At 41.1% G+C, this 15,150-nt stretch overlaps 1 protein-coding gene across 5 annotated transcripts in view; it reads right to left on the minus strand.

Annotated features, from left to right (window-relative positions):
• Positions 1–215: 215 nt before the first annotated feature.
• The window catches only part of FRMD6 (FERM domain containing 6), a 73,326-nt gene continuing 58,391 nt past the window's right edge, over positions 216–15,150 (minus strand). For 3 of the 5 annotated variants that reach the window (XM_033108881.1, XM_033108878.1, XM_033108879.1), the window contains exons 10-14: positions 14,024–14,198; positions 9,074–9,409; positions 7,805–7,936; positions 5,181–5,272; positions 216–3,206 (exon numbers count right to left, since the gene is read on the minus strand). In XM_033108881.1, the coding sequence (XP_032964772.1) occupies positions 2,904–3,206; positions 5,181–5,272; positions 7,805–7,936; positions 9,074–9,409; positions 14,024–14,198 (1,038 nt within the window). In that variant the 3' untranslated portion in view covers positions 216–2,903. The remainder of the gene's footprint in view (positions 3,207–5,180; positions 5,273–7,804; positions 7,937–9,073; positions 9,410–14,023; positions 14,199–15,150) is intronic. The other 2 variants (XM_033108883.1, XM_033108880.1) reach the window with 1 other exon arrangement.

Here is a 15,150-nt window from a genome sequence, read left to right on the forward strand (position 1 = left end):
ATGAACTTTTAACACATGTGGAGCAGGGTCTGGGACATGGCAGGGCTCAGCATCGGCTACTGCTATCATCATCATGAGGACTGTTTTGCTCAGAATTCGGTTACACTGGAACTTTAGATTGAACTTTAATGTGCTCTATTAAAGAAGAACACAAAGAAAACATTCATTCTTTCATGCTTCTTGCTTAACTGAGAAGTATAACCAAAAAAATACACTTCAAGACAAATAAAAACTAACTTTATTGACTGTTAATCTTATCATGAAATGCCTACAAGAATAATTACAAAATAACGTAGTTTTTTTTTTTTTAACACACTTTTGGTATCATCCTGATATGATGATCCTTTCACAGAAAGGATTATTGACAGTTTATGTAGATATAAAGCTCACTGTTGCACATACATATGTAGATGTGTAGAGGCAATATATACCAAATTGGTATACTAACTAGCAATGGATATTAACAAATGCAGAATAAATAACAGCTTTATACTTTTCCTTTTTTTTATTTTTTAAAACAATTTCCAAATACAAAAATGTAGGTATTCAAAATGGATTTTCATATACATATATCTAATTCTGCTGCAAACAGTGGATCCAAAAGCAAAAATAAAAATGTCCTTAGCATGTTTCATTTTTGAAAACCCACAAGACTATTCAAAATCCAATTAGAAAGAAGGTGTGCAAAACCACCAACAGTGCTGGCAAAACCCTGAAGACTTGATTCTGGCTGAAGGAGAGAGAAAATAAGTATAAAGCACTACCTAGATAATGAAATATGTTTTTTCTTGATAACTACAAGAGCTAAGGAAATGTACCACATTATGACCTGGGCTCTCTAGAATCAAACTTCACCAGGATCTGTCTCTTGAGCATCTGTAAGAAATGATGGATTATTTAATGACTTATAAGTAAAACAGACATTAAATAATCCTTTCATACTTTCATCCTTTTAATACAGAGACTGAGATACTTTTATACATTCTGATATGTGAAACTTTGGTTCTTTTAAAACATTTGATAAAAGTAAAATAATTTCATGACTATAGAACACTATAGAAGTTTGTTCCTTTGAAAGCGTCAAGTTAAACTGATTTGACCAGGCTTGTTGTGCACACACTGCCCTGTCACATCCATATGGGGACATTCGAGGGGTTGCACAGGTGGAGCTTGCTCATGTTCTCCATGTGTTTATAATACTGACTCCCATCTGTGGGTAACACTGCATGTTCTGTACCCTAAATCTATTTCTTTGTTACCTGAAAACTTAATTTTGTATAAAAATATGAGTTTCTTTAGAAAATAATATATAGTTTCTTTTTTTAATAAAACCTGGTATATAGAAAAAATGGTATATCAAAATATGGTAAACAAATGTTTTAAATATGAAATCATTAAAAACATTTCATAGAAAGACATTGTGCGAAAGTACTCTCCTGAAGTGCACGCAACATCGTTATTGTACATTTAAAGGTTAGTGAGTTCATTCTCCTGACTTGGTTTCACTGTATGTCCTAACAGCAGTGGCAGTAACTGTCTTAAAAATGGCCTTTTCTGTATGCTTTTACTTCAAAATTAATACAAAGACACCCTCTAGATCAGTGGTTTTCAACTCTGCTGCATATTAGCTCCATTTGGAGAACTTTAAAAGAAAAGGCAATTCCGCCCGGGTTTTACCACAAGAGACTGATTTAATTCACTGGACGTGGGACCCAGACATTGTTAGGTATTTTTTTAAAGCTCCCCAAATAATTCTAGTATGCACCCTGGGTTGAGAAGAATGGCAAAAGATACAGGAGAAAATAGTCATTTTTAACTCTATATATGTCAACTGATTGTCTGCAGGTATCATTCATTCAATGACACATCTACCATATTAAACAAGAAAGACTGCGTATGCAAGCTAGTCATGGAAGTGAAAATGAAGCAGTAAGCTTTAAACACATACAAACACGCACAATCTCATGTATTTATATATGTATAATAACATATACGTATAGTCAGGGTATTTTTGGTTAAGTAGAAACTAGCATTACCACAATTTGTTCTTGATTTAAAAAAAAAAAAAAAGATACCAAGCGCAAACATTTTCTAAGTCACTTCCATAATTTTAACAGAAAACAGTGTTGAAAACTCCACAAAAAACATTATGACTTGAACACCATCGATCCGTTACTTGGATGAGGAAGTCGACTGAGTCCTAGACCTTTCCAGAAAAGCAGGAGAACATGGCACTGACTGGGCGTGAAGGAGACACACGGCATCACAACATGCACAGTCTTCTGGTTATTGCTTAAGTCACGTCTTCTTGACCCTGGGCTGCACTCCTGTTACGTACGTATCTTTGGCTTGCTAGAACCAAATGCTTTTGACTGCTTCATTAGTGTTCATTTTGGGACAGCCCCAGTGAGGCGGCAATAGCTGTGTACTAGGCAAGGTCTCTCCATTAAAAAAAGAGAGACTCTTCTCTCTCCTCCCTCAAAACATGAGCATTTCATGAGGGAGTGATAAAAAAATTTACAAGCAAACAAATAAACCTAACGACATCATTCACATGATTAAAAAAAAATGTGCTGTTATGTGTAACTGAATTAAAAAACAACAATGAACAAAAACACCACCATTCAATATCCTGAAGGCTTGGTAACCAGTAAAGCACATTTGCTTTCCAAAGGATCACGGACTTCCGGGCACTTGTCTTGCTGTACATTCTCTTGTACCTCTGCGCAATACTTAAAGTGCAATTGTCCCAAGGCTTTTATTTCCATCACAAATATCATAAAGAGCGAGCTGCATTTGGGGTGAAAAAAATATGGCACAAGAAACATGTAAAGAAAGAACCCATGGCTTTCACAGCCTCTAGCAAAACAGCAGGCTGCTGGATAGCTGCACGCAGACGTACTTTATACAACAAACTCTGGAACTTCATCATGAGTGAGATCCAGAGAAAAGTATTTGCTGGTTCTTTTGACTGGGAAAGCATCTTGGATGTTGACACACTGCTGAGCCAAGCAGCTGTTGCAGTAGAGGCCTTCTTCATCCAGTTCATGGCCACATCCGAAAGTGTAACTCTGAGCCGTGTCTTGACACAGACCTGCAATGCGCAAGAAGTCTTTCTGGTAGAGTCTGATGTCATCAAGGCTCAAGCTATGTCGATCGGTGGAGGTCTTTGGTTTTCGACATATAGTCTGTAAAACAAGGGAAGGCTGAAACAATGTCAAGAGTAGACTACAGTGAAAGGTTAGCAACATTTGTCCTGCAGACAGAGGGGCTGCAGAATCATAAAAGGTTAAAGAATCTCTCTATATGTTAGAAAGTGGTTTCCAATCTGAGGTCTCCGGGCCTGAGGGCCTGGTGGGGAAATATCAGCATCACCACCAACAATAATAGCAGCTAACATTTCCTGAGCCTTTATTATGTGCTAGACCCTGATCTAAACACCCTACATGTATTACTAACTCATTTAATCTTCCTATTGGCCCTGAAGCAAGTGCTATTATTCTCCCCATTTTACAGATGAGTAATCCAAGACACAGACAAGTAAAACGCAACAGGAATCCAACTATGTCTAGCATCTCAGAAATCAAGCAATTATCTGAACATAAGGCTGCACAAGTAAAGATAGTTTCTTTGTTTTTTCACTAGGATGTGGCAGATTAAGGTGGCAACACTTTCATGCTGAGGTCTGTGATTATATTAATAAGAAATGGGAAAACAAACTAATTATTACTCAAGAAACACGGTTTGAAGAACTATTTTTTTAAAAGCCAGAATTCTTGGGTGGAAAAATAATATGAAGTGTTCCTGGTGCAGAAAAGGCTGGGAGGCAAGCGCCCGACTGAGAGGCAGCTCTTGAACACTGCAAGGGCCGTGTTCTGCCAAATGGTTCACACAGCAGGTAGCAGACTTTTGGAACTCGTTATCCCAAGAGGTGGTACTGGCTGAAAATATAAATAGGTTAAAAATGGCTCAGGTAATTATATGAATGGAAGATACTAACTGGGTTATTTAAGGAAACGAGGCATTATCTCTCCAACTTTTGTTGCTTAACACCACAAAGGCCAACCTTGTTAGAGTAAGATACCACTTTTGCTGGAGGCAAAAGTGCCAGGAGGAGAAAAGAGTGTCTGAGCACAACAGTATTTTACTAGGAAGTGTCAACCCGAGCACTCCCTGAAATTGACGATCCCCTTGTATTGATGCCGTCTCCCCGGGCGCCAATGAGATGTCACACAGAGAATTCAATAGATCATCACCACAATTCCTCAAGGCAGGCACAGAATGCGCTCCCCATTTTGTAGGTGTGGAATCTGATTCTCAGTTGTGCCCCACAAATACTTATAGTAAGAGCACGGTGGAGCACTGGTGGAGCACGGTGCAAACCCAGGCTTTGACACTAGATCTCATACACCTAATCATGCTACACCTACTGCTTTAAAAATTACTCATTGGAGTTTTCAGAAAAATATTTAATAAAATGTCACTTTACATTATGGCTACTTAAATGGAAGTAGAAGAGAGAAAGGACCACTGGGGAAAAAAGGAAGAAAGAGAGAAAAATGTAGGAGGCCAAGACTGCCAGAATGCAAGAGAAAGCAATAAAAGACAGAAACACACAGAAGGAAAAAAAAAAATAGAGAGAACCCAAGAAAGATGGGAGAGTTCTCAGAAAATAGATGTTAATATAAGTTGTCCATTATATCCAAATGCGGCAACCGTATCAGAGTGTTTTAATTTACCTGTATCTTTTGACATGATAACAGTCTAACCAGTGAACACAGGTTATCAAATACTCTTGCTTAACATACTTTTGAAAATTCCCTCTGAATGGAATAATCAGAGTATAAAAACATTTCTGCCAACAACATACCTGACAAATTGTGGAGGTAAATCCACACACACACACACACACACACACACACACACACACACACTTAACCTAAAGCCTGAAGGCTAGAGGCTTCGCTTCCCACCTACATAAAGTATGAAACAAAGTACATAATTTATCTAAAAACAAAATGAACTCAAAATGGAACTAGCAAACAAAATGGAAACAAATTCAGAGTAAAAGTAGAATGTATGTATCTGGTAAGAATCATTTCCTTAGGATTTTTAATTTTCACTTGTTTATATAAATATAAATGTCAAGTTCCTACTTAAATTTTCAATTCCTTCCATACCTGTGGAAGAGAATCGGTACTCTGGCCACGAAGTTTGACAACTGTTTCTGAGGAGCTGGAGGTGGAAGAACCGATTTCTTTTACAATCAACCCTAAAGTAAAACACAGAGAAAAAAAAAATTAAGACTTCAAATTATTCATACCTCTTGCCACATATCTGACATATACTACAACCACCAAGAATGAAAGATCAAATATTAACCCTTGTTGAAAATCTCAATGTGACTTTTTGGTGGTAGAGCCTTTTTGGTGCTAGACAAGCAGGATGGAACACATTTTATCTTGTGTCTTACAGTAAACGGGGAGGGGGGTGAAGGGGGAGAGGGGAAAATGAGATAAATGTGGGGTTTGAGTATAGGAAGGAGTTAGAGCCTGAATTTTCTAAAATAAACGTCTAAAAGCTCTGCATGATGAAGTTATTAATAGACACAAAGAGCGCAGATATAAGGGAATCTCTTTACTATATCTCCTAAAGTTTTACCACTTTCCACATAATACTAACTTTGAATGTAATGCCATCTAAACAGTGATGCCGCCTTCTAGGTTTGGTTCCACTTGGCCACTCAGTGGGTGAGGGCTCTGGTCTCTGGCGTCACGCATATCGGGGTGGGAACCTAGCCCAGACCAGTAATTCGCTGTGTGTCCTGGCCAGTTACTCAGCCACCCTGTGTCTTAGTCTCCTCCTCTCATAAAAGGGGGCTGATAACAGCACAATCAGCAATGTTTTATGATTAAAGAGCAAATGCATGAAAAGCACGAGGCACCAGGCCTGCTTATGGAACACCCCCAGTTCACAGAAGCTCTTCTTGCTGACGGGGGCACTGTGACACATACTTCCTGCAGCTGATCCCACTGGCTCAAAATGAGAGGCCGCAGTGACAATCAGTTCTGCATCTTTAAGAGCCACAGGGCCCCTGATCGCTCCAGCAGCAACCTGATAATATTCTGGAGACAGAAATGCAGGGCTGACACTTCCTTATGAGTCTGTGGCATGTGAGTGAAGAACCCCAAAAAATGTTTCAGAAGGTAAAATAACCAACAAGAACTGGAGATGTAAAGGAAGGTCACTGACATTTTTCTTGCAAATCGATGAAGCAAGCGAATATGTCAAGTCCCAGATCCTTAAAGCCAATGACTTAAGTGCCATCCCGCCTTTTACAAAAAAGCATCTTGACTAACGCGATTTTTATTCAGCCACTGCTAGTAACGGACAGAAATGACTTGTGTGAACTATCTTTGTGTTAACTGCTTCCCTCATGGCCCCTTCCCATAGGCACTTTCATGTACATTGTTTTAGACCATTTTCTTTACACACACATACAGAGTGAGTGACAGCATGCTATTTGTGTACCTATAATGTGCACATAATTGTGAATTTACATTTAATATATATTGTAATGCATTTATAAGGAAAAATTCAATATTATAAAGCGAATGGGCAAAAAAGAGAAAAAGTTGGGTATAAGAACTCTAAGCATGACTAGAGCAACCAGCCTGTTGAATCTTTGTTGGTCAGGCAGAGTGATTCTATGCAACAACTGGCAGGTCTGTCCCTGGCAGGGCACGTGAAGGCCATGGTTCTGCTTGGTTAGCAAATGGAATTCTGCAATAAAAGGCTCCTTGTGCTGTGGCCGAGTCTGTGCCAGAACGACAGGGACAGTGGATGTTGGCCGCATTCATCTCTGATTCCTCGCCCTGGCACATGGGAGAGGCTCACTCTCAGGGACTGGGAGTGAGCCTTTCAGGGGTCTTGCCAGGGCAATGGCAGGTCCCTCCAGTCCTGACAGGGTCTTTCACTCAGTCAGAGCTGTAACAGGCATAACGATAAGCATGTAGGTCATTCTGACAGTGCTGGTTCCTAAGGCTTATTTCTCTAAAGAGCAGAGACTAATTCATGACATGTTAACCAAAGCAGTTAGAAGTAACAGAGGTTTAAAAACAAAACCCATACTGCTGCTAGTTTTTTAAAGATAACATCTTTCATTTGATAGAAATATATATTATATATTGTATACTATTATGTAACCCTATAACTGGATTATGGTGAATGCATGTTTTCTGGAAGAATTCATCAAACGTGGAATTTAAAAGTGTCTTTTTATGTCAACTTTTTTTGACACTTTTTCCTCCAGACTCCTGTACCGAGTATAATACAGTGTGGGAAAACAAACCTGGAGACCTGACTTCTCTTTCTAGGCAAGTAGCGTTTGTCTTCTGTAATCTACAGGTTTTCTCGTCTACAAAAAGGAGGCCAGTCTAAAGGGTCTGTGAGGCCCCTTTCAGATGTATTAAATAATTCTCCGATTATCATTTAAAATACCGAGAGAGAGAGAGAGAGAGAGAGAGAGAGAGAGAGAGAGAGAGAGAGAGAGAGAGAGAGAGAGAGAATCCTGTTTTACAACTTTGTCCAGACCAAGGAGGAGAAGATGCCACTTTGTAATCCTGGGTGCTTCTCCCCCTTCCTTTTCCTCCACAGAAGGCACGTGATCCCGCAGTTTATGACACTGACTTGGAAAGGCTCTAATGCCAGTCCTGTTTCTGATCGCACACTTGTGTTTTCCGAGGCACCTGCTTCCCGGTCCAGGGCAATCACTAGCTAAGGAGAACTGCCCGTAGGAGCTCACCAGAATGTCCATTCAGCTTCCGTGAAAGGAGCATGTCCTCTGTGATATAGATGCACATGTCTGGGCTGACTTCCAGGGACTCTTCGTTCATCTGCTCCAGGTCCCTGGGGTCATCAACCAACATCTCTATTTCTGACACAGAAAAAGGAAGACACTTAATGACATAAAGGGAAATGGTCACCATAATTCAAAGCCACACTTTGAGGGAGGCTATGTCATTCTTCACATTTTAAAACACATTTGCTAACGAGACTCTTCAGTAGGAAACTCTAGGGACAATTATCAACTAGATGCTACTTGTTCTCTTTTTCACAGGACTGCTGTTATCTACATGTCTTCTAATGCCACAATCTTGACTGTTAATTATTCTTTACTCTTTAAGAAAGAAGAAAAGCTGTACTACCATGCTGCAATGACAAAGGGCAAACTGAGACTGACGGGCCGTTTGCCTAATGCCAACACAGACTGTTGACACAGAACGAGCAGTTCATGAAGCTCCCCATTTCCCATAGCTGCCCATTCTCAGGACATTTAGTGGCTCAATTTGCGATCCACATGAATTCCATGGTAACTAAACATACATTTTGCGGTTTTCCTTAATGGAGTCAGTATCTTTTCCCCAATGCTGAATGCTATAGCAATTATTTGAGACAGAAAAAGAATCAAATAATAAAAAGGACACACACAAATGGTACGTTTGGCTGACACAGGCTGTAGGTCTCATCTTATTTCCTTAACACAGAGTTAAGCAGCCAGGTGCAGTATTTCTTTTATACTCCCTAGAGTTTTGGTGACATGGGAGGTTTTTAAGAAATATTTACTAATGAATCAAATGGCCTGGGCTCAAATCTTTTTTGTAGACGTTCAAGACATTTCTGGCACTATCACTGTATCCTGCCTGCTGTCCTAACCAATGCTTATTTCATCTGGAAATCAGAGGTGCAGACACAAGGGCTGCAGGAATGACTTCTACTCCACTTCCTATAACCCACAAACACTTAGAATCCACACCCATCCAACTCCGTGGTGGCAAAGAAGCATGAGGAGAGGGATGTTCTGTTCACAAACACGAACAACTCAACCAAGTCATTGGAGAGGGTGACAAGACACCTCCTGTTCTCTATCACTGCTTCTTAGCTGCTCTCCAGATGTTAACTCCATAGGACCAATGCTTGGAGGGAGGGAGGAAGCAAGCTAGGAGAGCAAAAGCCGCTAGCCAGTGAGGATGAGTGAGCGCTGTAAGCTTGGCGGGCCTGGCGGAAGGGTTACCGTCGTCCTGCGAGTCCTCTTCCAGCCGGTCCTTGCCCCCGCTCTCCACCCCTGAGGTGTGGGAGCTGCCATGGCTGGTCATTGAGCTGCACGTCTTCAGCTTGCGGTGGATGGCGCTGCCGGAGTAGCTGTCCTCTGGCCCCGTGTCCCGGGGCTTGGTGTCTGCCTCGATGCCCGAGGTGTGGGAACTGCTGTGGCTGGCGGTGGAGTGACGAGACAGGCGCTTGTGCTTCATGCTGCCCGCGCTGCTGCCGCTGGCCCGGGACCGCTTTTCCAGCTGGTCCATATCAAGGTCCAGGTTGTCACTGATGTAAGATTCCCGGTACTGCTTCTTCTCTGTATGGTGGGAACACAGCACCAAGACAGAAAAGAACAGTCGGTTCACTTAAGTGAGTCCTTACGCCAAGAACAAGTACAATTTCACACTCAGAATCTAGTGACTGGAAAGTGGTCCGAACTCTGAGGAGTTCCACTTAAGAAAATCACAAAATGAGGAAGAGTCAGTACAACAGATTTGAAGGGAGTATTCAAACTACTCAAAAAGTTTTACAGCTTCAAACGCGATAGACGAGTGCTTGTAAGTCGGCAGACCACTTGCCAGCAAACTGTTGTTGTTGGTTCACAATGAAGTAAGTTCAGTAATTGAGAATACACATTTAGAAATTTTTAGAGCAATCTGACATCGTCATGACAGCCACGCATGATTCTGTTATTTTACAAAAGTAGTATCAGTCCACAGTGGATTAGAAATGTTAAAAACCTGGTCCTTCCCCACAGGTAACTTCAGAAGCACTGCTATAGGAAGCTGTTCAATAAACATAATTATGGTAACAGCCATTCGTTTTATTTGTTCATTTTTCAGTATGGTTCATTGCTAGTTTAGCTCTAACTGTCTGCTACAATTTAAAGTAAAACTATATTCTTCTGCGGATTTCTTTCAAAGAATTCTAAAATTTAGGTTTACATGAATAAAGACTGCTTTTCTCCATTTAGGCTGAATTAGTGAGGCTTTATCATCTATTTGGAAAACATAGTAATCACTGTTGATTTGCCACATGGTTTCTGATGGGTAAAACTGTTCTTTAACATGTCAGTGCTTTAATACAAAGACTCAAGATTGGAAAGTCCCCTTTATCAAATGCTAAACTATCCATTACATTAACACAAAGTTACAACTGAGGTGCAGGTGCATGACTGACACAAAAATATTATTTTTTGCTTTAAATTTCTGACCTGAAACACAAAAATAATATTTTTGTGTTTCAGGTCAGAAATTTAAAGCAAAAATAAATAGTTTAGCTTCCTTGTATTTTTAATACTGATGAGAAGTAACACATTACAACAATACTAAACACGGAGCGTGCATTTGGGGAATGTTAAATTGATATGATTTCAGAAACTGCTAACTAGTAGACTAATTGGGTTCTCAGGGGGGTGATAATGGATTTAATGTCTTGTTTCTTGATTAAGTGAAAACACTTGCACTCCTGATGTCTGAATCCAGCTCTAAAGTACAAGAGGCTCCCCAGAGAAGGAATGAGCATCAGCAAAAAGAGAAAAAGGTAACGCTTTCCAGGATGCAAAATGAAAAAAATGCTTAGAGAAGGCTATGTGCGCATTTCTGGGCTCCAGCCCATTCATGTCATTTCTGAGCAATCGGGCTGAAACACAAAGGTGAGTGAGCATGTGCAGCCACACAAAAAGCAGACTGGAACGGGACATCACAGCCACACACATATCACTGAGACAAAAGTGCATCCAACCCATCTGAGGGCTAGACTGGGTTCCAAAGACTCCTAGTTTCTTAAGGCAACAGGGATTGAGATGAAGATGGAGAACTAAAGGCGTTTGCAAAATGCTCAAGCAATTTCTATTCACCGGAGTTTCAAAATAATAGCCACGTGGCCCTTGGAAGGGTGGCAAATAAAGAGAAAAAAGTAAAAAAAAGAGAGAAAGAGAAAAAGAAAGAGAGAGAGAGAGAGAAGGTCTATAGGGTGTTGGAGATTTAAGACAATTGGAAATTGTGGATCTAGCAATTTAAACGCTTTTCCACCCTTCACAAATAGTCCTTCTGCTGCCCACTTCCTGATAATCTGGTTTAGAGCCAATCATAGTCCACACTCACTGGGATACTCACTGAAAACTAAGCACTTGCCAGACTGTTCTACCCCTACAAGGCGCCCAGCGTAAATCCACTTCCTGTTAAAGCGTCAGTGCAGACATGGTGCTCCACGAAGCTGCCTTTGGTTCCCATAATAGTGCTACATTCTTACTTAGACCTAGGGTTTCCAGGCGGGAATTCCCGCCCGTTCTCAGGAATTGTTTTCGCTTTCCCCTTCCCGAATCCCGAGACGTAAACTGTTTTCTGTTCCCCACGATGAATCATTTCCACAAAGTGATGGCCAATACTACCAACCACCTGGGTTCAAGGAGCCGATTTTCCTGATTTCCCGACCAACTTTTCTTGGGATTTGGGAACGTAAAAGCGAGAAAAATTCCCAAAAATGGGTGGGGATTCCCGCCCGCAAACCCTACTTAGACCCTCTGCAAGCAGTTAAGAAGCTTCCCACCACTCAGTGACAAACTGAGGGACAGGCTGAAATAATTGAGAAATTTATTCTAAGAAATGCAAAATGAGCCCCTCATTCCCCTAGTAATCACCAGCGTCCACAGCACAGACGGTCAACATGTCAACGTTTTTATTCCCTCTGTGGGAAAAGCCCACCCAGGGACCAGAGTTTTTCATTACTTTGATATATAATGTAGTCAATGTAACCTCTATAGACACAGGGCCTGAGAATAAGCTCCAGCTACTGATATAAAACTATATATTGTATACACATATATACTATGTGTATATATGTGTATACAATATATATGTATACTATATATTGTATACATATATAGTTTTATATATATATATATATAAAGGTGGGTTTAAAAACTGTATATTGTTTTAATGACAAAGGCATTTCTTCTAACTACTGTGGAAGAAAGAATTCTTGTAAATTCATTTTCTACTACAAAATGCTAAAATACTGTTTCAGACAAGATGACTCTGAAACAAATTTAATTAAGACACATACAGACTCCTTTTGTGCTGTTTTGCTAAACCAATGTTGAGAAAGGGGCTTTCTTAAGAAAAACGGTGGAGTACTTAAGTGCGGGTGAGATAACTGGATTCAGGTCAAGGTTGGTCCACAGAAACTTAGTTTCAGGCTTCCTTCTGACCTGGAGGGATCTCTAAGTACAAGAAATTAAGTATGTTGTCTTTGGAATTTAAAAAAAAAAAAAAATGATGTTTCCCCCAAATCTATGTATACTTAATCCAAATAAAAGATCCAATTTACACTTTTTTTTTTAATCCTTTCATTGCCCTCCTCACGTAAGCCCCCAGATGCATTTGGTACTATGCGTGGTAATGGACAAAGCCCAAGGAATTCAAAATTCTTTGTAATTTTACCTTAGACCCTATAGGGCAGGTTCATTAAGTTTTTTAGGCTCTAAAGAGCTCCCGGTAAGGTCACCTCAACAAGAATTTACTAAAATGCTGGTGGCAGAGAGCGGAGGGAATGAATGAACTTCTCAAGGCACCAATCAGGAATGAGGCTGACGTGGCAAATGATGACCTCTGCACCTGTCAGTCACCTACTCTCCCAAGTTGCCTTGGCACTCTGTCTGACTTCCTCTGAATATTCGTGTCGGGACAGGAGGGATGTATTTGTGACATCAATGAGTCATTATGGGGAAGAACTGGCTGTCTGGCAGTGAAGGAAGCCAATACGCCTGACAGTTTTCCCAATTCTTTCAGAAGACAGACGCAGTTTGGTGGCAGACAGTGGGAGATGATTCACGTCCCAATCGTTTCTTAAATTACAATGACATCTCCAAACTTTGTCTCATTTAGACAGAGGCAGCGTTTGCGAGAAATCAATCAGCTGTGCAAACCTCTGTAAGTTTTTTTTGCTGGTGAAGAGAGGACAGGCATTTGTCTTGTTTCTGTAGGTAAGGTGGGGTCTGAGAGGACAAAATGTGTTTCAGACATGGACCTAAGGTATGCATCTGCATCCTAATGATCATGCAAATACCTCAAATCTACTAATCTAATCAAATTATGAAGAATTAGTACATGAATTTGCAAAACAAACTGAAGACATTAAAACATAAACAAATATGCAAAATAGCATTTTGGGGGATTAGAAGTTGGAGTGTGTTAAACGAAGTAACTCCAGGGTACCACCAACTCAAGATAAAGGGCCAACCATGAGGTTAACATTGTAAAGTTAACAATGTTAGAAGCCCCATCCCTCCTTCTCTGCCTCACCATGACGGACGTGTCTGGCTTTTCAGGGCCAGAACTCTGGGGCCCCAAATAGGCCATTCAATTCTATCTGTGTCTCAGAAAAGCCCCCCCCGCCCCCCAGGACTGGCTGATACAATCCTCCAATAAAAACTTCTTTGTCCTTTGTTGGTCATTCTTGCTGAGCCAGACGTGGGTGCCTCCCACAGTCAATAAGAGAGACTGGAGACGGTTCTGTGATCCACCTTTACTGGACAGGTTTTCAGGTTGCCTACGTAACAGAGCCCAGGTGAATCGGTGTATACACAGAGCTCTGTGATGCAGATACACCTTGGCCTGCACCTTCTTGGGGTGGCTTTTTGTGAGGATTTTCAAGCCAAGGATGGGGAAACTTTACATAGACTGTGCTTGAGGGGCAGGTGAACGACAGGGGTAACGTCAGGTATTTCAGACCGCTGCCATGGTTGCTGGGCTCGAGGCTGTCCCTCGCTTATCGGGGCAGTGCTGAGACACAAACATAGGAATACTACTCTGAACCTGGAGAGGCCCAGTCCCCGAGACTCACTCTCCAGGACCCTAAAGCCCCAGTCAATGGCAGCTATAGAGTAGGGGCCACAGGTGGCGAAGTCCCCATCCAAGACCCTGCGTACCTTCGTTTTCCTCCAGCTTCCGGATGTGGCGCAGGACAGGCTGCAGATTCATGTAGAGCCGGTGACTGTTGCTCAGCAGCTGCAGGAGGTGTCTAGAGCGCATGGGGCATCCCGTGTAGTAGATGAGCTTCCGGGCCGAGGGCAAGCCATCTGGCAAAATCTCAAATTTCTTACCCTATGGAGGGAAACCATAAATCAGATTCAGGAAGAAAAGTCTATGATTTGCCAAGGTTCCCTTCGTTTTCTGTTTAGTAGGGAAAACTACAGATTCAGAAACAGATGTGTAGCAGGTCCTCGAATAATGTTTTGTTTTCACGTTGAGGAGATGCTGTAGGAACTTACCTCTCATTTATATCTATTAGTTTCCAGTAAAACCGGTTTCACTATATGTCATTTTGCTTAAAGCTGCTGAACCTATTCTGACAAGAAGTGAGGACTTACTGTATAAAGCTCCAAAGTTAGCTGACAGATACATTGCTGTTTTCCCTTTCAAAAATGTCACAGGACAGAGGATTCCCAAAAATTCAGGGAAGAGTCTAGCCAGGGTCTTCTGGGAAACACTGACTGCGTATGACAGCTGAGAAACCTCTTTGGTTTCTCTGGCTGGTCAGGCCATTTATATAATGGAGAAGAGAAGGGCCCATCACGAAAGCATCCTCAAATGTAATCTCAACACCCTAACTCAGCACACAAACTCTAGAAACGTAATGCATTCAAATATCTGCTAACAGTTGCCATGTACTGAACACTGTGCTAGGCACAGAGGAAAATAACAAATGAATAGGGCAGACAAGGGCCCTCACCCTCATGGAGATACATTCTGGTGGGAGAGATGGTAAATAAACACAGGACATAATTATAGTTTATGAAAAATTGTAGGAAGAAAAGAAATAGAATTATGATAGTGAATGTAGGATACCTACTGAAGGTTTAAAAAAAATACAAAACACCACTAGCTGGATATATGAAACAAAAGGGAGCTGGAAGCTAGAGGAACAGTTGGAGGGATGAGACAGGAAAGACAAAGAAGAGATAAGTAGTGTAGGTACTTATCAGTAGAGATACAAGGAATCTCATTCTTTAAGTCTGGGATCGTTAATATCAAGTTCAAAGTTGAGGGTGAGAGG

The sequence above is a fragment of the Rhinolophus ferrumequinum genome, chromosome 6 (genome assembly GCF_004115265.2).
Source record: "Rhinolophus ferrumequinum isolate MPI-CBG mRhiFer1 chromosome 6, mRhiFer1_v1.p, whole genome shotgun sequence".
Lineage (NCBI taxonomy): Eukaryota > Metazoa > Chordata > Mammalia > Chiroptera > Rhinolophidae > Rhinolophus > Rhinolophus ferrumequinum.